The 18,483-nt window shown below is 41.6% G+C and overlaps 1 protein-coding gene across 3 annotated transcripts in view; it reads left to right on the top strand.

Annotated features, from left to right (window-relative positions):
* LOC122247761 (uncharacterized) overlaps positions 1–18,483 on the top strand; it is a 189,662-nt gene that overhangs the window by 127,027 nt on the left and 44,152 nt on the right. For all 3 annotated transcript variants that reach the window (XM_043007337.2, XM_043007338.2, XM_043007339.2), the window contains exon 3: positions 7,403–7,541. In XM_043007337.2, coding sequence (XP_042863271.2) covers positions 7,403–7,541 — 139 coding nt within the window. The remainder of the gene's footprint in view (positions 1–7,402; positions 7,542–18,483) is intronic.

The following is an 18,483-nucleotide window of genomic DNA, read 5'->3' as shown; positions in this document are numbered from 1 at the left end:
GGTCTACTAGACAGAGTGTTGTCATGACGTCTTTTAACACGACTCTTTGTGCCTTAGTGGTGACAGATGATGGCTCTTGATGATGGATGTATCGTGGCAGACCCTCGGTTAGTATGTCGGTCGACGCTTGTAATGCTGATGAATTCCATTTAGCCTACAATGTAATATTTATGAATTATGTATATGTTGTTGGATTGCATGTCATATTATGTTCATTATGTTCATGTCATATTTGTTCATTAACATTTTCTTGGCATCGATCTTTATCAATGGGTTGAGAAAACATTCTTCCTCCATCTCTCTCTCTCTCTCTCTCTCTCTCTCTCTCTCTCTCTCTCTCTCTCTCTCTCTCTCTTTCTCTCTCTCTCTCTCATTCTCTCACTGTTCGTCTGTCAGTTTTCTCTCTCTTTTTCTCTTTCAATTCCACGCTACATACAAAACCCATTACTTTTAACAGATCCAAAGAACCAAAACAGACATCGCTAGACTATTAGTCTGCCATTATAAGGAATGAACGTCCGTTATGGAGAGTCCATCAATATTGAGGTCATCGCATTAAACCGTGCTATAAGCCTACTGCAAATATCTCAGCCTACACCCATCCTTCAATAAAGAGTACGAACCTTTCACTACCTATCCATATCCCCCCTCCCTATTTCTCAAAGATGACGTCATCGTCACGACCCACATCCTGCCACCTACGTCACAACCGTCGCTGCCGTAACTTCATCTCCGTCATATGCAAGACGCCGTCCCTCTCTCTCTCCTGTCTCGTTGCCTTCATCTCGCACACCTTATCTCCCGCCTCCCACTCCCCCTCCCCCCTTCTGGATGTGGGAGGGCGAGATGCTACGTAAAAGGCTCTGTTAGTTTCTCTGGTTATAATGACCTCCCGAGTCTGACTATCGGGTGGCTCGGCCGGGGAAGACGGGATCAGTTTACAAGACTTTTCCTCCGCCTTTGAGGCTCTTGAGACTGCAGTGGCGAGGGAAGTTCTCGGGCGTTGGACTGTTCTGTGGGTTTAGGCAATGTGGGAGAGGTCTTTGATTATCAGTTTTTTTTCAGGGAGTTATTTTTTATTATTACACTCTTTACAGATGAATGAATTAAAAAATACATCACACACACATATATAGATATATAATTATGTATATATATATATATATATATATACATATATATGCATATATATATATATATATGTATATATATGTATATATATGTATATATATGTATATATATATATGTAATATATATATATATGTATATATATACATAAATAAACATAATCATATATTTATATATGTATATATATACATACCGCCCCCCCCCCCCCCACACACACACAAACACATCCTGCTAGCTTCCTTTCAAACTGCAGGAGGTCACCTATACAGGTAGAAGATTATGGATATAAATTTCCCATAATCAGTATCATATTTCCTTTTTGGGTGAAAGGTAATTGCCAATCATACGAAAAGTATAAAAAAAATATAAAAAAGAGGGGGAAGTAGAAAAAAGAGGTAGAAAAAGAAAACAAATATGTTTCGTAAAACCTATAACTATTTCAGTAAACAGAAATAGAAGAAAATAGATAATTTATATAGATTTCATGAAACCTATAGCTACATCAGTTTCGTCCCGATACAAGAAAAAACAAATCACTAAAGAAAATTTGATTACAATATCTAGCCCCGACGAGACACCGAAGAGAAGCGCTAATAAGGCTAATAAATCCCGGCTATGTGCATGCAAGGATGTCAAAGAGATAATTTACAACCGGCGATTCCCGTTAAGCTGTCATGATCGGAGATAATTGTTAGATGTCGCAACGTTAAACTCACACCAGCACGTATCGAGAGAGGGAGCGAGAAAGAGAGAAAAGAGAGAGAGAGAGAGAGAGAGAGAGAGAGAGAGAGAGAGAGAGAGAGAGAGAGAGAGAGAGAGAGAGAGAGAGAGAGAGAGAGAGAGAGAGAGAGAGAGAGAGGAGAAGAGAGAGAGAGAGAAGAGAGGAGAAGAGAGAAAGAGAGAGAGAGAGAGAGAGGGGGGGGGAGAGAGAGAGAGAGAAGGAGAAGAAAGAGAAAGAGAGAGAAGGAGAAGAAAGAGAGAAGAGAGAGAGAAGGAGAAAGAGAGAGAGAGAGAGAGAGAGAGAGAGAGAGAGAGAGAGAGAGAGAGAGAGAGAGAGAGAGAGAGAGAGAGAGAGAGAGAGAAAGAAAGAGCAGGTAAGGAGGGACGGAGGGAGAGGGAGAGGGAGAGGGAAAAGGAGAGGGAGAGGGAGAGGAAGAGGAATAGGGAAAATGAGAGGGAGAGGGAGGGAGGGGAAGGGAAAGGGAGAGGGACAGAGAAAGGGTATAGGGATAGGGGGGGGGGGGGGGAGGGAAGCAGATGGAGGGAGAAGGAGGGAGACTGAGAGTGACTGAGGGAGACAGAAAAATTAAGGGAGACTGAGGGAGATTGAGGGACATCGAGAGACACCGAGGGAGACTGAGGGAAGGAGAGAGAGAGAGAGAGAGAGAGAGAGAGAGAGAGAGAGAGAGAGAGAGAGAGAGAGAGAGAGAGAGAGGAAGAGAGAAGAGGGAGAGAGAAGAGTGAGAGAGAAGAGGGAGAGAGAAGGAGGGAAAGGAAAAAGGGGGAAGGAGAGGGAGAGAGCGAGGGCGAGAGAGTGAGTGGTCGCTTCGTGAACAAGTCTGGACTATTGTGTGTATATCTCTCTCTATCTATTTTATTACCTTAGTTTTTGTATACTTAATTATACTTTTACATTTACGTTTCTCCAATTATACAACTCCCACCATGAGTTTAATTTTAGTTTCCCCTCTCCAGAATCGTTTAATCGTGAGTTCCGCATCAATAACTGATTGACAGATGTGATCACTGACTCACCAAACCGTGAAGCATTTGTCTTAGGAACTTTCACGTTTATGTTCATCCATACATTCTTCTCCAGTAAGTCACGCGATGACCTATTGCGCATTCTTACTGACACGGTCCACCAATTGCATTACTCGAACACACTAAAAATAAGAAAAAGGTCATAGTTAATCAATATAATCTGCGGCGTTCCTCAGGGGCTCGGAAGATGAGATGCCACAATGCCGCTACACAACGCGCCGCCTCTGCACCGATAACAAAGATACTGTTTATTTATAGCACAGAACCAGACTCTGGGCAACATGACCTCGCTAGCGCTGTCTCTGCTAACGGCTACCTCTGCATCTTCGGCCTGTAAACTTGCATCAGCGAGAGGGAGGCGGAAAAAAAAGATGATGAGAACAAGGGACGAGACTCAACAAAGAGAAAAAGAAAGAAAATGGGTATTTCAAAGGAGTACCCCTAATATTTAAAAAGATATCTTTCGAAGGCTGGAATAGAACACCGGTGAGGCTTCTAGGATTTTTTTTTTAAAGCTGAGGGAATAAGTTACCAGAAACACTTACAAAAAACGATGCAAATATTATTATATTATTATAGTACAGCTTAATAACGGCTAAGGGAACGGGACATCGGTAATCTTTCGTAGGAAGGGAGAAAATATGTATTAGAGATGTTAGAGATGTGCTAAACCGTTGCTTATAGAAATGGAATCCCGAACTGTGTCTCTCCCAGGAACTCCACAGCAAGAGAATGATGTGTCACTCCGTGTCTCACACGAGTCGATCCTCAAGGAGATTAAATAGAGTAGTCATTTATTTGCGTGGTTCGACTCTCAAACGACAGAGAAGCTGGAACATTAAAAAACCATAAATCAAGCTTACGTCTTCAGACAAGCTGTTATAAAAGTTATAAAGCCGGAGACAGGAGCCGAGTGTAGGAGGGAGCGGGTCCAGAATGAGAGAGAGAGAGAGAGAGAGAGAGAGAGAGAGAGAGAGAGAGAGAGAGAGAGAGAGAGAGAGAGAAAGAAAGAAAGAAAGAAAGAGAGAGAGAGAGAGAGAGAGATGTGGAAGGAAAGGTGGAGGGAAAGGGTTCCTGACAGAGGGGATGCACATAGTTATTATGAAACATACAGGTAGCATGCGAGCCGACGCCCACCTTTCTGCACGCCCGCATTTCTTTTATAAATCCCCTAGCAGGTAAACCGGGCGGGATCATGGATTAGTGGCAAGTACTAGGAAGACTTTATGGTATCTTTTTGGTGAAATATTTATCAATGATTTTTGTGTTGTTTATAAAGATATGCATGTCATTTAGTCTAGTTTCTGCCTCGTGTCTGGCTTTGCACGGGTGAAATATGCCCGGTAACCCTCTCTTTCTTTCTTTCTCGCTCCTTCATTCGAATACATCCCCCCTTTCTCCTTCCGTCTCTCTCTCTCTCTCTCTCTCTCTCTCTCTCTCTCTCTCTCTCTCTCTCTCTCTCTCTCTCTACCTCTCTCCTTTTCTCTACCTCTCTCCCTCTCTCCCTCCCTCCCTTCCCTCCCCCTCTCTCTCTCTTTCTCCATCTATCTTTCTATCTCTATCTAAATATCTATCTAACTCCTTCCACCCGCTCTCCCTCCCGTCCTCTCTCGACGCATGTTGAAAATTGAATTTCTAGCACGATATCACAAGAACAATAAAAAGCAGCTTCATCACCCGCTTTCTATTTGAATATTAAAATTCTGCTTGCCTCTCCGATAACAGCCCCACTTGAATATTCACTTCTCACAAAACAGGTTACGAGAAAAGACGAAACACTTACATCCATAAGGAGAAATATCGAGAGTGGCGCCGTTGTGCTTAATCTAATTAGTGGTCGAGACTAATTGCGGGGGAACTCCGACTCCGACTGAGCCATCCTCATCACGAAAACAAAAGCCGGGATTTATCGAAACCGAATATAGAATACAGGAGACTCCCCTCCGCCGCCAACCGGGACTGTCTGTGAAAAGCCAAACGTGTAAAGGACGAGAGGAAATTGTACCGCATCGATAACGTATCTTCACAGGATGTATAATGATGTTTGTGCATGACGAATGAGGGTTATTCGAGGTCATGAGAGATTCGAAGGAAACGCAACATGACGGAGGTGAACTGTGGAGGCACTGGGAAGGTTCTTAGACCGGAGCATCGTATGTTTAATAACATTATTGTGTTGGGAGACTCACGAGGTTGTTAAGATTGAACGTGATGATAACACAGCGGGTTTGGTCCCAGCAGGGATGTGCGGGCCGTTTATGGTAGTCGTGTATGATCAAGTCACTGACTGACCTATCTATCGGATATTTATTAAATGGTTCCTGTGCTGAAATTCATTCAATTTGTCTGAGTTGCTGAAGTACGCATAAATGGAACAACATGAATAAAGTGACTATAATGCGCATATGAATGGATGGTTTTATGATGTTTATTCACTGGAATATCGAAGTGAACCTTTCTTGCATTGCATGTTGAAAGCAGTCACAGAGGACTGGTCGGTTTGTTTTTATTTATTCCTAAGAACTAAGTACATGGGCGAGTGACATGCCAAAGATAGGAGTGAAGCTAAAACCCCGCTTAAGCTCGTACAAAGAAGAGGAATAACAAACGCACTGACAATGCGAGGCTTATCCAGCTTTAAAAAAATCCAATCCAAGCCCGTAAAAGTACATTCAAGATAAGTTCGACTTCTCGAGGATTTAATATGCTCAATCTAAAAGAAATACAAATAAAGAAAGAAAATAAAAAGGACAACAGGAGACAGGAGAAAGGCGCGGAGGTAATGAAAGCGAGATTATCTCCGAACAAGCCACAATGTACGCAACGGTGACGGGTCTTGAAGACTCAGGTAGCCCGGTGATCCTCCTCGCTACACTCAAGACCATCCAGCAACCGCGACTATTTTCCGAATCTTCATCCTATTGAGAGAGCTAGCGCTAGGATTGATGCCTCGTCCCTAGTCCTTTCCCCAGAGACCGAATTCAAAGTATCCTTGGCCACAACGGAGTCAGGAGGTTAGGGTGAGGTGTTGGGGTAGGCGTGGGGAGAGAGGTGAGGGCAAGGGTATGTGTGAGTCACATGACTCACATCCCCTACAGACGAGGAGGTCACCGCCGCCCCGTGACTTATCACTCCAACCTCGCCAGGTACATTCTCCGACGCCAAAATTGGTTCGCGATCGAGTCTGGCGAGGGAGACTTGCAAGGGGGAGGAAGAGGAGGAATCGCTGATGAGTTCGATAAATCTTTACTATCAGCGTAACGAGTGCCAGAAACATAAAGATTCCGGCAGACATCTCTGAAACGCTGCCATTGCGGGGTCTGTGAGGGACTGTGCTATACAGAGGGCTAGTGGGGTGTCACAGACCGGCTAGACAGGGAGAAAACGAGAGACGATCTCGTATGACACGAGGTGTGGGAGAGGAAAATGAGGTTTGTGGATCAGAATAGAAGAATGACCTTTGCTGTTCTTGGTCCAGCTGTATCATAATATAAAGGAATATAAACGGGGATCATGAACGTGTATACAAATGCGATAGTTGTTACAGTAATACATATGGATTCTCGTAACGGGAACATTGATTTTTGTATATAATTAACAAATAGCAGATGTTTTCTACTGATTTGATTTTAATAAAAAAAAAAAATAATAATAACTTTGGCGAAACGACTCAGTATTGCAAATCCTTTTCATCTTTACTTTCACTTCCTCAGTCATACAGAAAGGTGAAAACCTGTTCTTTATGAAAAATGTCTCCCGCTTTCATAGACACAATTTCCTCGCAATGTAATGTGCGACCATTTTCAGAGAATAAATTCAAGGCTTAAGCGATCTGTCTTCGCTTAGCGTTTTCCGGTATGTTCGAACCAATAATGATAAATAAATAAAGAAAAATCCAAAGTTACGAAGGTTAGTTGCTCTACCGTGAACGATAATCTCAGCCAAAGTGAACACTTCCTTTCTCGGAATGTCATGGCATATTAATTATAGGCCATTAACAGTGAGATTGTTAAATGGCGATCTTATCGCGAGATGCTCTGTTAGTTTATACAGATTGGTTGGTGTATAATATTGTGAGCTCTATAGGCCTATATTTAAAGCATTAGGCCTCCGGGATGCGTCCAGACCTGTTCTGGATGCAAATGTTAATAGACAATACTAAGACTGATAATATGATAATGGTAACAAAAAGCATATAACTCTCGCATACCGGCTTGCGACTGAAATCTATTTTAGGAATACAAGCCGGAGTGGCTAAATCCGGTGGCCAATGAATGTCTTGTGCGTAAACTGTAATTACTTTCGTGAGCAGAGTCAAAGACCCGGCTTACATGAAAGTCATTCGATTTAATTATCTCCTCTATCTACAAAATAATCATTCAAATACCTCTATCATGATTTCTTTCATTTCTAACTTGAGTCAGTTTAGGAAAAGTAGCTCATGAGAGTTCCAACTACGACCATCCATTGCTTATTCACAAATGTAACAGCGTCCCTCCTCCTTCCCCAGCGCTGCCGGCGGCGACCTGCAGACTCTGCTCGACGAGGACATGGTACCCTACGAGCGTGACGTCATCAGCTTCACACGACAGCTCCTGGAGGGACTCGTCTTTATCCACGACCAAAACATCGTCCACCTCGATATCAAGGTATGTCTGGCTGTCTTGCTTGGCAGACAGTCCTCGCGGGCAAGACAAATGAACCTAGGCAGGTCCTCAAATTGCAAAGCAAGCAGAGACTGTTGTTGCTCTCCCGCCATTTTCTCTCAGATTGCTTCGCTCTTTTGCCTCACACTCTCCCGTATTATCTTTCTTACTCCTTCTTTGTTCTTCTGATTATCTTACTTTGGTGGTCTGATTTTTGTTTTTGTTCTTCTAAAACGAATTATTTTCTTGTATGGCGACTCGCGTTTTCTATGTTTATTCTTATAACTTAATAAATACTCACTTTGTATACATAGAACGACTTTACATAAACCAGATGAAATATTTAACACAGACTTGCGTTTTACAATCCACCCATAGACACTTCATCTAATGAATACGTTTATTACAAATTGTTTTCAAATTACCTACCATTTACTTCGAGATCAATCTCCCGCACAGATGAAACATGCGTGAAATAAGCAACTTTTGTAAAGCGCTGATAACATCATGTGAGAATTGAGCATACGTGGTGCAGTTCCCTCTCAGTATTAATCTCAAAGCGTACTATAATTACTGTCGTCATTATACCTTAAATAGAATGAAGCCTAAATAAAAAAAATATAACTGTATCGTTTGGACTATATAGCATGTGTAATCATTTATTTGAAATTTATTCAATGAAGGATACGAAGAAAGAAATGATGAATAATCATAATGGATACTCTGATGAAGAAAAGTAATAAAGATAAGAACTTTTAAAACATTTCATGTCTCTGACTTGCGAACGTTCTTCTCGCAACATCATATTAGAATCAACCTTTTTTTCTCGCCCCCCCCCCTTCTCTCTCCCTCCCGTTTCGAGTGCCACACCTCCCTGGCCATTGTGAACAGCACCATTTGTCAGGCAGGTTCCCTTCCTCACAAGGACTTGGGGCTTTTACCCTTCCAAGCAGGGGATTGCACAATTATTCTCTCGTTTCATTTACATCTCGCTTTGTTTATGCGCGTTTTCATAATTTTCACGCTTGTTCATTCATTATAATTTGCTTCTGGTCGCCCAATTGTTTCTGTTTCTCGTTTTGATATCTTGGAATAACTTAAAGATATGAACTGCAAATCCGTTATTACATGTGAATTATAGTCTGATTTTCGAAATACTGAAGTACCGTTAAAAAAAAAAAAATCCTAAACCTCTGAATTCCATCAAAAGTCACAATTTCATTTCATGTCAGTCAAAGCGAATCAAATTCCCTCTCTGTAATCATCCAGTAACTCGTGTTCCATGCTTGTAATACCAATCCAGGCTGCAGTCGCGCTTTGAGCTCTTAGCCTCTTACTGTGGTTAGAGAGTTGTCCGGCGGCCGTGAACTGACCCGTTACGTACATGACGCACCATCATTCCATGCCGTATCTCGATCCCACGTCCTCTCACCTGGCCAGTGTTCTAGGCCTCCTCCCTCCCCCCATCCCCTCCCCCTGCGCCCGCGCCTACGCCTCCTCTTCATCACAAGGCCGCGATGCTGTCCATCAAGACGACCCTCTTCCCCGCTCTCCCTTCCAAGAAACGCACACGCACACTCACGGGCGTACAAAGGCGGCCTATATGCTTGATCCGTCACACGATAAACGCACTTTCGTTTGGGAGAATTTCGCTGCTGTAGATACGAAAGAAATGGGTGTACAATGTGACCTTGGATGAATGAATAGTATCGCCATTCGAGCTCGAACCTGAAGAACGACCGAAACCTCATTAAGACCACCTGTGGGCGGTTATCTCGTCCACTGTGTTTACGTCTGCTGGCGAATGGCAGAGAGGGCGAGGCCAGGTTTGTTTAGAGCAATGAAGGCCTAAAAGAGAGAAAAGTACATCGGACCGACGGAAGTACTTGAACTACAAGTTGTGAATGGAAGATGAACAGATAATGAATAATGATTCCGAGTCATTCTAGAGGGATGTTGGTGCAGAATGAAAGCGCTCTCAATACCTTGCTTTTCAATGGTCTGTGAGGTTTATAAGGCGGATCATCGTCTAAGCTTTGATCATTGCAAGTTTACGCACTAACTTGATGACCTGTTCTTACCTTGCCTCTATCGCATCTGGTCACGTCCATGTAGTCGTATCAGTCCGACCAATTCAAGGTGTGCCTGTCCCGTGACCTTTGGGCACACCAAGGGCACCAAGGACGAAACGCCCCTCCCCTCCCTTCTACCCAACACCCCAAACATGCAGGATTCTAACAATTTTGTCCTTGTCTCGTCATTTGCATACGGACTCTGTTCTTGCTTACCGCCGCAAAATATATTTATAAACAAACGGGCCCTAAGCAACGGAGGCTGAAGGAATGTTCCTGGAGAAGAAAACAAAGTCGTCAAAATAATTTCCTCTGCCAGCCCTTCTTGTGCCAGACGAGATGCTATTATCTTTCACGGATTAATCAATCAGCTGAACCAGCGGTTGTTTATGTGCCGATAAATGTTGAGCAATAAGCGTTACTTACTTTGCATTATCGCAATCGACAATTGCACGTCTGCAATCAAGTTATATCTATTATATTATCATTACAATGATCACGTTTATCACAGTAGTACAAACTACTTTTTTTAGCCAGTAGTTATCATTCCTAGAAATTACACCATAGCTATTATTTTTCTAATGATTATCATCCCTGCTCTCCACATAATCATTCCATCATACATAACGCTAAAAAAAGCCCTCTAATTTTATACTGAACTATGCAAATAAACCCCAAACTCAGCCATACACAAAGCTAACTCCACATTCCTGTGATTACCTCAGGCTACAGCTTACAAATTCCTTTTTCATTTAATGATACCTCGATTTCAATCATCAACCGAAGTATGAATGACAAGGTACGGCCGCGTGATGAATGAACCTTGAGTTAGCGGTCCGGCTGAGATGATGCGGCAAGTTTTACTTATTCATTTATTCATTTTGTGGTATGGATACGCTCAAAATAGGCGTGAATCATGAAAAAGATTTTGAATGAGATTTCCAAATTATGTATATTATCACTGGATTTATCATAATGATTTTCATGATTATAACCATCATCGGCATCATTATCATCATCATCATCGTGCTATCATCGTCATCGTCATCATCATCATCATCATCACCATCACCACCATCATCATCATCATCATCATCATCATCACCATCACCATCACCATCACCATCACATCACTTCATCTTCATCATCACAACCACCGCCATCATTGAGATAGAAGGATAGATAGACAGATAGATAGAGAGATAGAGAGATAGAGATAGAGATAGAGAGACAGAGATAGAGATAGAGATAGAGATAGATAGAGAGAGAGATATATATAGAGAGAGATATATAGAGAGATAGAGAGAGATAGAGAGAGATAGAGAGAGATAGAGAGAGAGAGAGAGAGAGAGAGAGAGAGAGAGAGAGAGAGAGAGAGAGAGAGAGAGAGAGAGAGAGAGAGAGAGAGAGAGAGAGAGAGAGAGAGAGAGAGAGAGAGAGAGAGAGAGAGAGATAGATAGATAGATAGATAGATAGATAGATAGATAGATAGATAGATAGATAGATAGATAGAGAGAGAGAGAGAGAGAGAGAGATAAATAGATAGATAGATAGATAGATAGAGAGAGAGAGAGAGAGAGAGAGAGAGAGAGAGAGAGAGAGAGAGAGAGATAGAGATAGAGATAGAGATAGAGATAGAGATAGAGATAGAGATAGAGATAGAGATAGAGAGATAGAGAGATAGAGAGATAGAGAGAGAGAGAGAGAGAGAGAGAGAGAGAGAGAGAGAGAGAGAGAGAGAGAGAGAGAGAGAGAGAGAGAGAGAGATAGATAGATAGATAGATAGATAGATAGATAGATAGAGAGAGAGAATGAGAGAGAGAGAGAATGAGAGAGAGAGAATGAGAGAGAGAGAGAGAATGAGAGAGAGAGAGAGAGAGAGAGAGAGAGAGAGAGAGAGAGAGAGCGTCGTAACCGCACCTTTAACCTTCCATCATTGAGATAGATCGCATGACTCCGCCCACAACCACAGCGAAGGCGTCGGAGAAGGTGTTGAGCGTGAGATGTAAATGACATGTAAGAAAAGGAAAGAATAGATGAATGTATCAAGGTGCGCGGGCGCGCTCGTGTGTGTGTGTATGTGTGTGTGTGTGTGTGTGTGTGTGTGTGTGTGTGTGTGTGTGTGTGTGTGTGTGTGTGTGTGTGTGTGTGTGTGTGTGTGTGTGTGTGTGTGTGTGTGTGTGTGTGTGTGTGTCTGTGTGTGAGTGTGTGTGAGCGCGTGCGTGTGTTCGTGCGGGATGCAAGGCAGCAGAGCGGAATGGGACAAAAAGGAAGCGTAGGTGGATATAGGGTGTGGCGCCACTTGAGGTCGCAGAAAAGAATGGCCGAAGTGAAAAAAAGAAATAACAATGAACGACTAACCTGCACAAAGGCTTTAATAATCGTAAATAAAATGCAAGAAAGCAGAAACGGTCACGGCTAAGAAACCTACCGCAAGGTACCTTTCTCTCCGGCGCTCCATTCATTCGTCCGCGCAGCCCCCGCCTTCCTTTCACCAGTGTTCTTTCTCCCTCGACTTCCCCGCGGGCGGCCCTTTCGCGTCCCCCACTGGCACGGTGGACGACCAGTAGGCGGCGTGTTATTAGGTGCGAGTCGGCGGCCGCGTCCCTTATAGAGGCCGGGATGAGCGTGTTCCCGGCGGCCGGAGACTTCCAGAATGGGAGGATTCGCCCATACTCACGCTGGGTGCGAGGGCGGCGACATCGGCCGTAGGTGGCATCGCGCCCCGCGGGAGGCCCTCGATTATTCCCTAGCAACCACTGACGTCCGATTCAGTCCTGGGGAGAGCGCGGGCGGCTGTCACGCCCGGGTAACTGTACGCGACTTGCTAGACACACGCGCAAAAAAGTGAGGGAGATCATCCGCAGATTGGCGAGTCTCGACACTTTCTTTTGTATTCAGATATAGATGCCGGCGTAGGAAGACGCAGGACTTTGACCGATGAGAACGGAAGGGTTGGAGAGAAGCTAAAAATAAGAGAGAGATGATAAGAAAAAGAGTCTGGCAGCGCATCTACCGTAAAATATGAATAGGGGGAATGGTGACGTCATGTTTTTTTCTGGGGATTGTTTCTAACACAAAATAACACCAAACAACAGTATGAATATTCTGTATCCGTCTAAGTAGCATGTAGCGGTTTTACCTACACTAATATTTTGTTATTATAATTAATACAAAAATAGTGAGGAATACTTTAGTTGCATATCACTAAGGGACGATATTATGAGCACTGCGGGAGTCGAACGCCGGAGAATTTTAATTCAACTCTTGATATATTGCCATAATTAAAGGATAATGGCGAAGATAAGGTCGTCGCCAAGAACTGACAAGAATTACATAGGAGAAGGAGACAGGGTAAATATTATGGACATTATTTTAAGGTGAATACCATTGGATACTCAAGGTCTAAGATCTAAGAATTCGTTAATGATGTTAAGGGAATGATACCTATCCCTTTTGGCAGATAATACCTAAAGCATTTCGATTATTAATAGGAAAGCACTTACTTTCTCGTCGTATTTATATTACATATAAAGATAGCCTACCGCATTTATAAAGAATAGGTTTGATGTTTTCAGTAACTTTCCAACGGCAATGTCGATGACCTGTTGGGGCACAGCAGACGAAAGAAAGAATCCCCACCCCTTAGAAAAAAAAGAAAAAGATCAGGTTTCCCCCCCGTCCATTGGCAGGTGGCTGGGTACAATACGCGAGGGCGTTGGAGGAACTGTGCATGTTCCGCGCGATACGATCCGATAACTCACAAGCTGTTTCTGGGAAAAGGAATATCACGGCTAGCTTTATCACGTCAAACCCACCAATTAGTTTGTGTGAAAATTTCATGTGATGTTATCGTTCATATGTTATCGCCGGAACGAGTCGTCCTTTGTGTGTAATTAGTAGGTGTTACAGGTCGCGCCGCCACGAACAGTCAGCGACATTTCAAGATTGGAGTTTATAGACCTATAAAAATCAGCGGAGGACCTTCTCACAAGTCGGGCTCTTGACGGACCTTGTTGCTAGGTGGAGAGTGTGGCTCTCGGATCCTGCTTGCCTTTCTTCTTCGCTGAAGGGCTTTCAGCTTGACGAGAATGTGCGGATTCTACTGGTATACTTCTAAAGTCACTTGTGTGCGGAGAGGTCAACGAAGCTAAGGCCATATTATGGATGGAAAGGCGCTTCCAGATTTTACTTCAAATGTAAAACTACCCCTATGGGATGTGTTTTGTTCCTGCATTTGCCGTGTGATGGAATATATATGTATTTAGGAATTCGGATATTCTAGAGGAATCTCTTTTCGAATAATCTTATCGGATGATTATTAAATTGAGAGGTAGTGTTTACAAGAAGCAGATCATGATGAAATATGTCAAACTGATAATATAAGGGTAACTATAGATGAGTAGATAATAATGATTAACAATAGGTAAATTAGTTTGCCATTCTTTAGCGAATCATAAAAATGTTAATGGATACCAGAGAAAAAATAGCTAAATTATATAAAAATAAAATGAAATACTCAATTTTGTAGCTTAGGGCAAACAAAAAAAAAAAAAAAAACAATCTCAGAACTGCATGTAAATTATATAGAGCTGGCAAGGTTACACATAAACAGCGAACTATAATTTCTGATAATGATGATATAAATCCTTGAGGAAAAAAAAAACTACATGCGACTTAAAAAAAGAAAGATTAATGTGGGAGAAAATAACAAAGTTCGATATAATTTTTGCAGCGTCAGACGTAGCACAATGAAAGGGGGAAGCGAAGCAGGGTTAGGGGTAAGAGGGGGGGGGGGGGGAAGGAGGACTTAATCTATGACACCTGACAGTGGAGGTTTTGCTTGCATGATGGACTGCATTTTGGCCCATGTCAAGGCCACTTTTTGCAATGCAGAGTAACAAAGAATGCTTTTGTCTGTGCATCAGTTTCGTCAGCTTTTTATGTATACAATTCTTTTAAGCGATTCAGCTTGTTGAGTCCATAGTGGGTGACGTCCCTCATTAATTTTATTACCTTATTAGAAAAAAGAATATCAAGAAAAAAACACATTTGAAATTAATATCTGGTAATGGGTAGATAATAAGTCACATTCAATATTTTTCAACATTTTATATAGATAAAGTCAATATTTCATATGAAGTGACAAGAGTGAATATACGCCTTGTGGTTGAAGTTGCCTCATCACAGAAGCGAACAAGGTGTGGGCTGGGCGTGGGCCGGGCAGGCGAGACTATTATCAGCACTCTGCTGTGGAACAAGTGGTACAAGTTGGCAAAATCTCTGCTATACGCACTGGTAGAGTTTGTATGTAGGAGGCAGACAAAGCAATCATCCCTTATACATCGATACCACACGATAAAATCAGTAAAATGGCAGAGGAATTTCTACAGAATTATATTTCTGTTTAGTTCTCCCTATCGATGAAAAGGAGAGAGGGCTTGGCGGCTGAGTATGGGTCGGATCACTACTTTTTCTCGCGTCGAAGTCTCCCAGCATGACCGTGGAGGGGGCGGAGAAGAGGGGGGCGGAAACGCGCTTACTGAATGGGATAATTGGTCGGCGGATCGGGTTTGCCTCCAGTATGGCATACAGGAATCATATAGAGACGTTTTCTCGGGCTATGTGTTTCTTGCAGTCCATTAGCGTTATCTCGAGGCCAACCGGGCGCGGCGGCTGCGCCAGAAATAACTAATTAAGATAATTCTCTCTAGTGTTCTTTGGGGAGGGCCGTCTGATCAGCTGAGTAAATGATCAGTGGAAACCAATTTCCTTTATCTTTACTGGATTTTTTGACATATTTAGTAATGTTTTTACAACCGGTTATGCAAACGGTGTCTTCCAAATTCACTCCTGTATGTAAGTAAATTTTGGTTCGTTTTTGTTTTACAAAACGACTGGTTTCTAATTAAACAGCTTTATGAATGTAGCAAGTTAATAATGGAATCCAGTTAATAATTTCCAACTTACTTTTCAACTTATTTTTTCATCAGTTTTTTTTGGGGGGGCTCCTGATGGAAATTCTCAAACAGGGGTTTTGATTAACAGACTTATTTTGGCTGTTGTTCGCCGACTGAGTCATTGCACTGCCATAAGTGTTTAATGTATTCATGTTTAGAGGTTGTGTGTCTCCTGGGAGCTCACGGATTAATGAGAGTTTACTGTACACGGGTGACGTCCACTCAACTTATATAGAAGACTTTTAATGCGAGCGTTGACGTGTTGTTTATCATCTGCCCCTCCTACAACGCTCTTCCTCTCTTATCAGCAATTTCTTATCAGACTCATTCTCTAGCCATCTCACGTCATCAGCCGTTCCGATAAAGGTTTCCGTCGTTTTGTCCCTTGTTTTGGACATGTGCTCTCGCTATCTCACGTCATCGCCCTTTCGGGTAAGGGCTTTCGGTCTCCTGTTTCGTGTTTCGTATGGATGCCCCCCTTGGTTTGCGTTAGTTTGAAAATCGTTCTTATTCACAGTTGCACGTCGCCGATCTTGTTAGCTTCACGTTCTCCTTGACCTTTCGTTCTCGTCTGAATATATTACTGAAAACTTTCTTTGATCTCTCTATCACAATAATATATGTTTAGGTTCTCCCCATATCATTTTACATCCATATTTTATAAAAATTGTTTTTTTCCTACTTCTCCACGCATTATTTTGTTTGTATGTGTTTCATTGTAGTTCTACGTTATTGTCTTGTAATCTAGATTATTTTTTATTCGTAGTTTTGAAAATATGAATACCTACCAAATAAAAAGTAAACATCTTATGTCTCTCTCTCTCTCTCTCCATATATATATATATATATATATATATATATATATATATATATATATATATATATATATATATATATCATAAATATTTTCAAAGCAACTTTTATATTTTACAGTAAATTGATGTTCGATCTTCCAAATTTGAATATGACCATTGCAAGAACCGGCGATTTCCAATTAGTGAATTTACCAGGCTGTTCCCTTGTCTACGCCACTTCCATGTTGATCTCGGAAATCTGACTGTGATCATTTATCATCCACGATCTAATATACGTTTTAGAGGATGATATTCAAAATCTCATGATATTACAAAATATATTTTCAAATAATGGCACAAGTCAATAAGACCTCGCCATGCGACTTCAAACCACAAATAAACATTTATTTATACAGAATCATTTGCCTATCACTATCACAAATAAACATGTTTTGTCATAATCATTTGTCTATCAATATTTTGATAAAAATCGGTATTACTAACATATATAAGATCATATAATTGTTTAGGATAATCCAGTTCTGAAGTGTGATCACGCAGCCCAGTCACGTGCCACGGCCATGTAGCCTAGGGATGTGTACGCCCTGGTGTTGAGATGCCCTATGCTGTGCTGTATAAGGAGTCATGATGGATGTCTATCTCTATCAACTCCTCTAGATCATCTCAACTCATCAAATCACCAGATAGGCTGTTCTTCGATTACATAATACATTATGTCTGGTAACTCAAGGATTATGTCTTTGTCCTGCCACTCATCAACTTCATACAAAAAGCATCTCTCGTTTGTCCTTGTTTATTTATATATGTTTTGGTTTGTGTATGAAGGCTATTAGAGATAGTTTGGAAGTGGTCAGTGGGAAATATTTAGTATATGGATAGAGTGGATTGATATACTGAAAGCTAGATATATGAGAAAGAGAAAAGAGAGAGAAAGAAGAGAGTGTGAGAATAGAGAGAGAGAAGATAGAGAGAGAGCGAGAGAGAGGGGATATATATATATATATATATATATATATATATATATATATATATATATATATATATATATATATATATATATGTGTGTGTGTGTGTGTATGTGTGTGTGTGTGTGTGTGTGTGTGTGTGTGTGTGTGTGTGTGTGTGTGTGTGTGTGTGTGTGTGTGTATGTGTGTATTCATATAGAGATAGAGAGAGTTAGAGATATAGAAAGAGAGATAGAGAGCGATATAGATAGAGAGAGAAATAGGGATAGAGAGAAATAGGGATAGAGGGAGATAGGGACAGAGAGAGATAGAGATAGAGAGAAATAGGGACAGAGAGAGATAGAGATAGAGATAGAGAGAGATAGAGATAGAGACAGATAGAGACAGAGAGGGATGGAGAGAGACAGAAAGGGAGAAAGAGAGAGGGAGATAGAGAGAGAGAGAGGGAGATAGAGAGAGGGGGAGATAGAGAGAAAGGGAGATAGAGAGAGAGGGAGATAGATATAGAGATAGATATAGAGATAGATATAGAGATAGATAGAGAAAAAAGAGAGAGAGAGAGAGAGAGAGAGAGAGAGAGAGAGAGAGAGAGAGAGAGAGAGAGAGAGAGAGAGAGAGAGAGAGAGAGAGAGAGAGAGAGAAAGGGGGGGGGAGAGTGAGAGTGAGAGTGAGAGAGAGAATGAGAGAGAGAGAAAGAGAGAGAGAGATAAAGAGAGATAGAATGAGTGATAGAGATGATTAGAGAGATATATACAGAAGAGACAGAGAGATAGATAGAGAGATAGATAGAGATAGAGAGAAAGAGATAGATAGATAGATAGATAGATAGATAGATAGAGAGGCATAGGGAGGCATAGAGAGGCATATATATATATATATATATATATATATATATATATATATATATAGAGAGAGAGAGAGAGAGAGAGAGAGAGAGAGGGGGGGGGAGGGAGAGAGAGAGAGTACAAAATTGATAATGAAGGTTGAAATTGATGAATAAAGGAGCTCAAACCAGAGAACAAATTCTGAAAAAAGATTATCGTCATCATACAAATGGAAAATGGAGCTTTTAGTAAATGTGCACGTTCCTTCTATCACTTTTTTCTCTTAGCAGTGAGATATTTTGTTTCCAA

Source organism: Penaeus japonicus, unplaced genomic scaffold (genome assembly GCF_977035675.1).
Source record: "Penaeus japonicus unplaced genomic scaffold, GWHDUDI00000001_assembly GWHDUDI00000001, whole genome shotgun sequence".
NCBI lineage: Eukaryota > Metazoa > Arthropoda > Malacostraca > Decapoda > Penaeidae > Penaeus > Penaeus japonicus.
The sequence above is the reverse complement of the archived record's forward strand: the minus strand, read 5'-3'. Positions and strand labels throughout refer to the sequence as shown.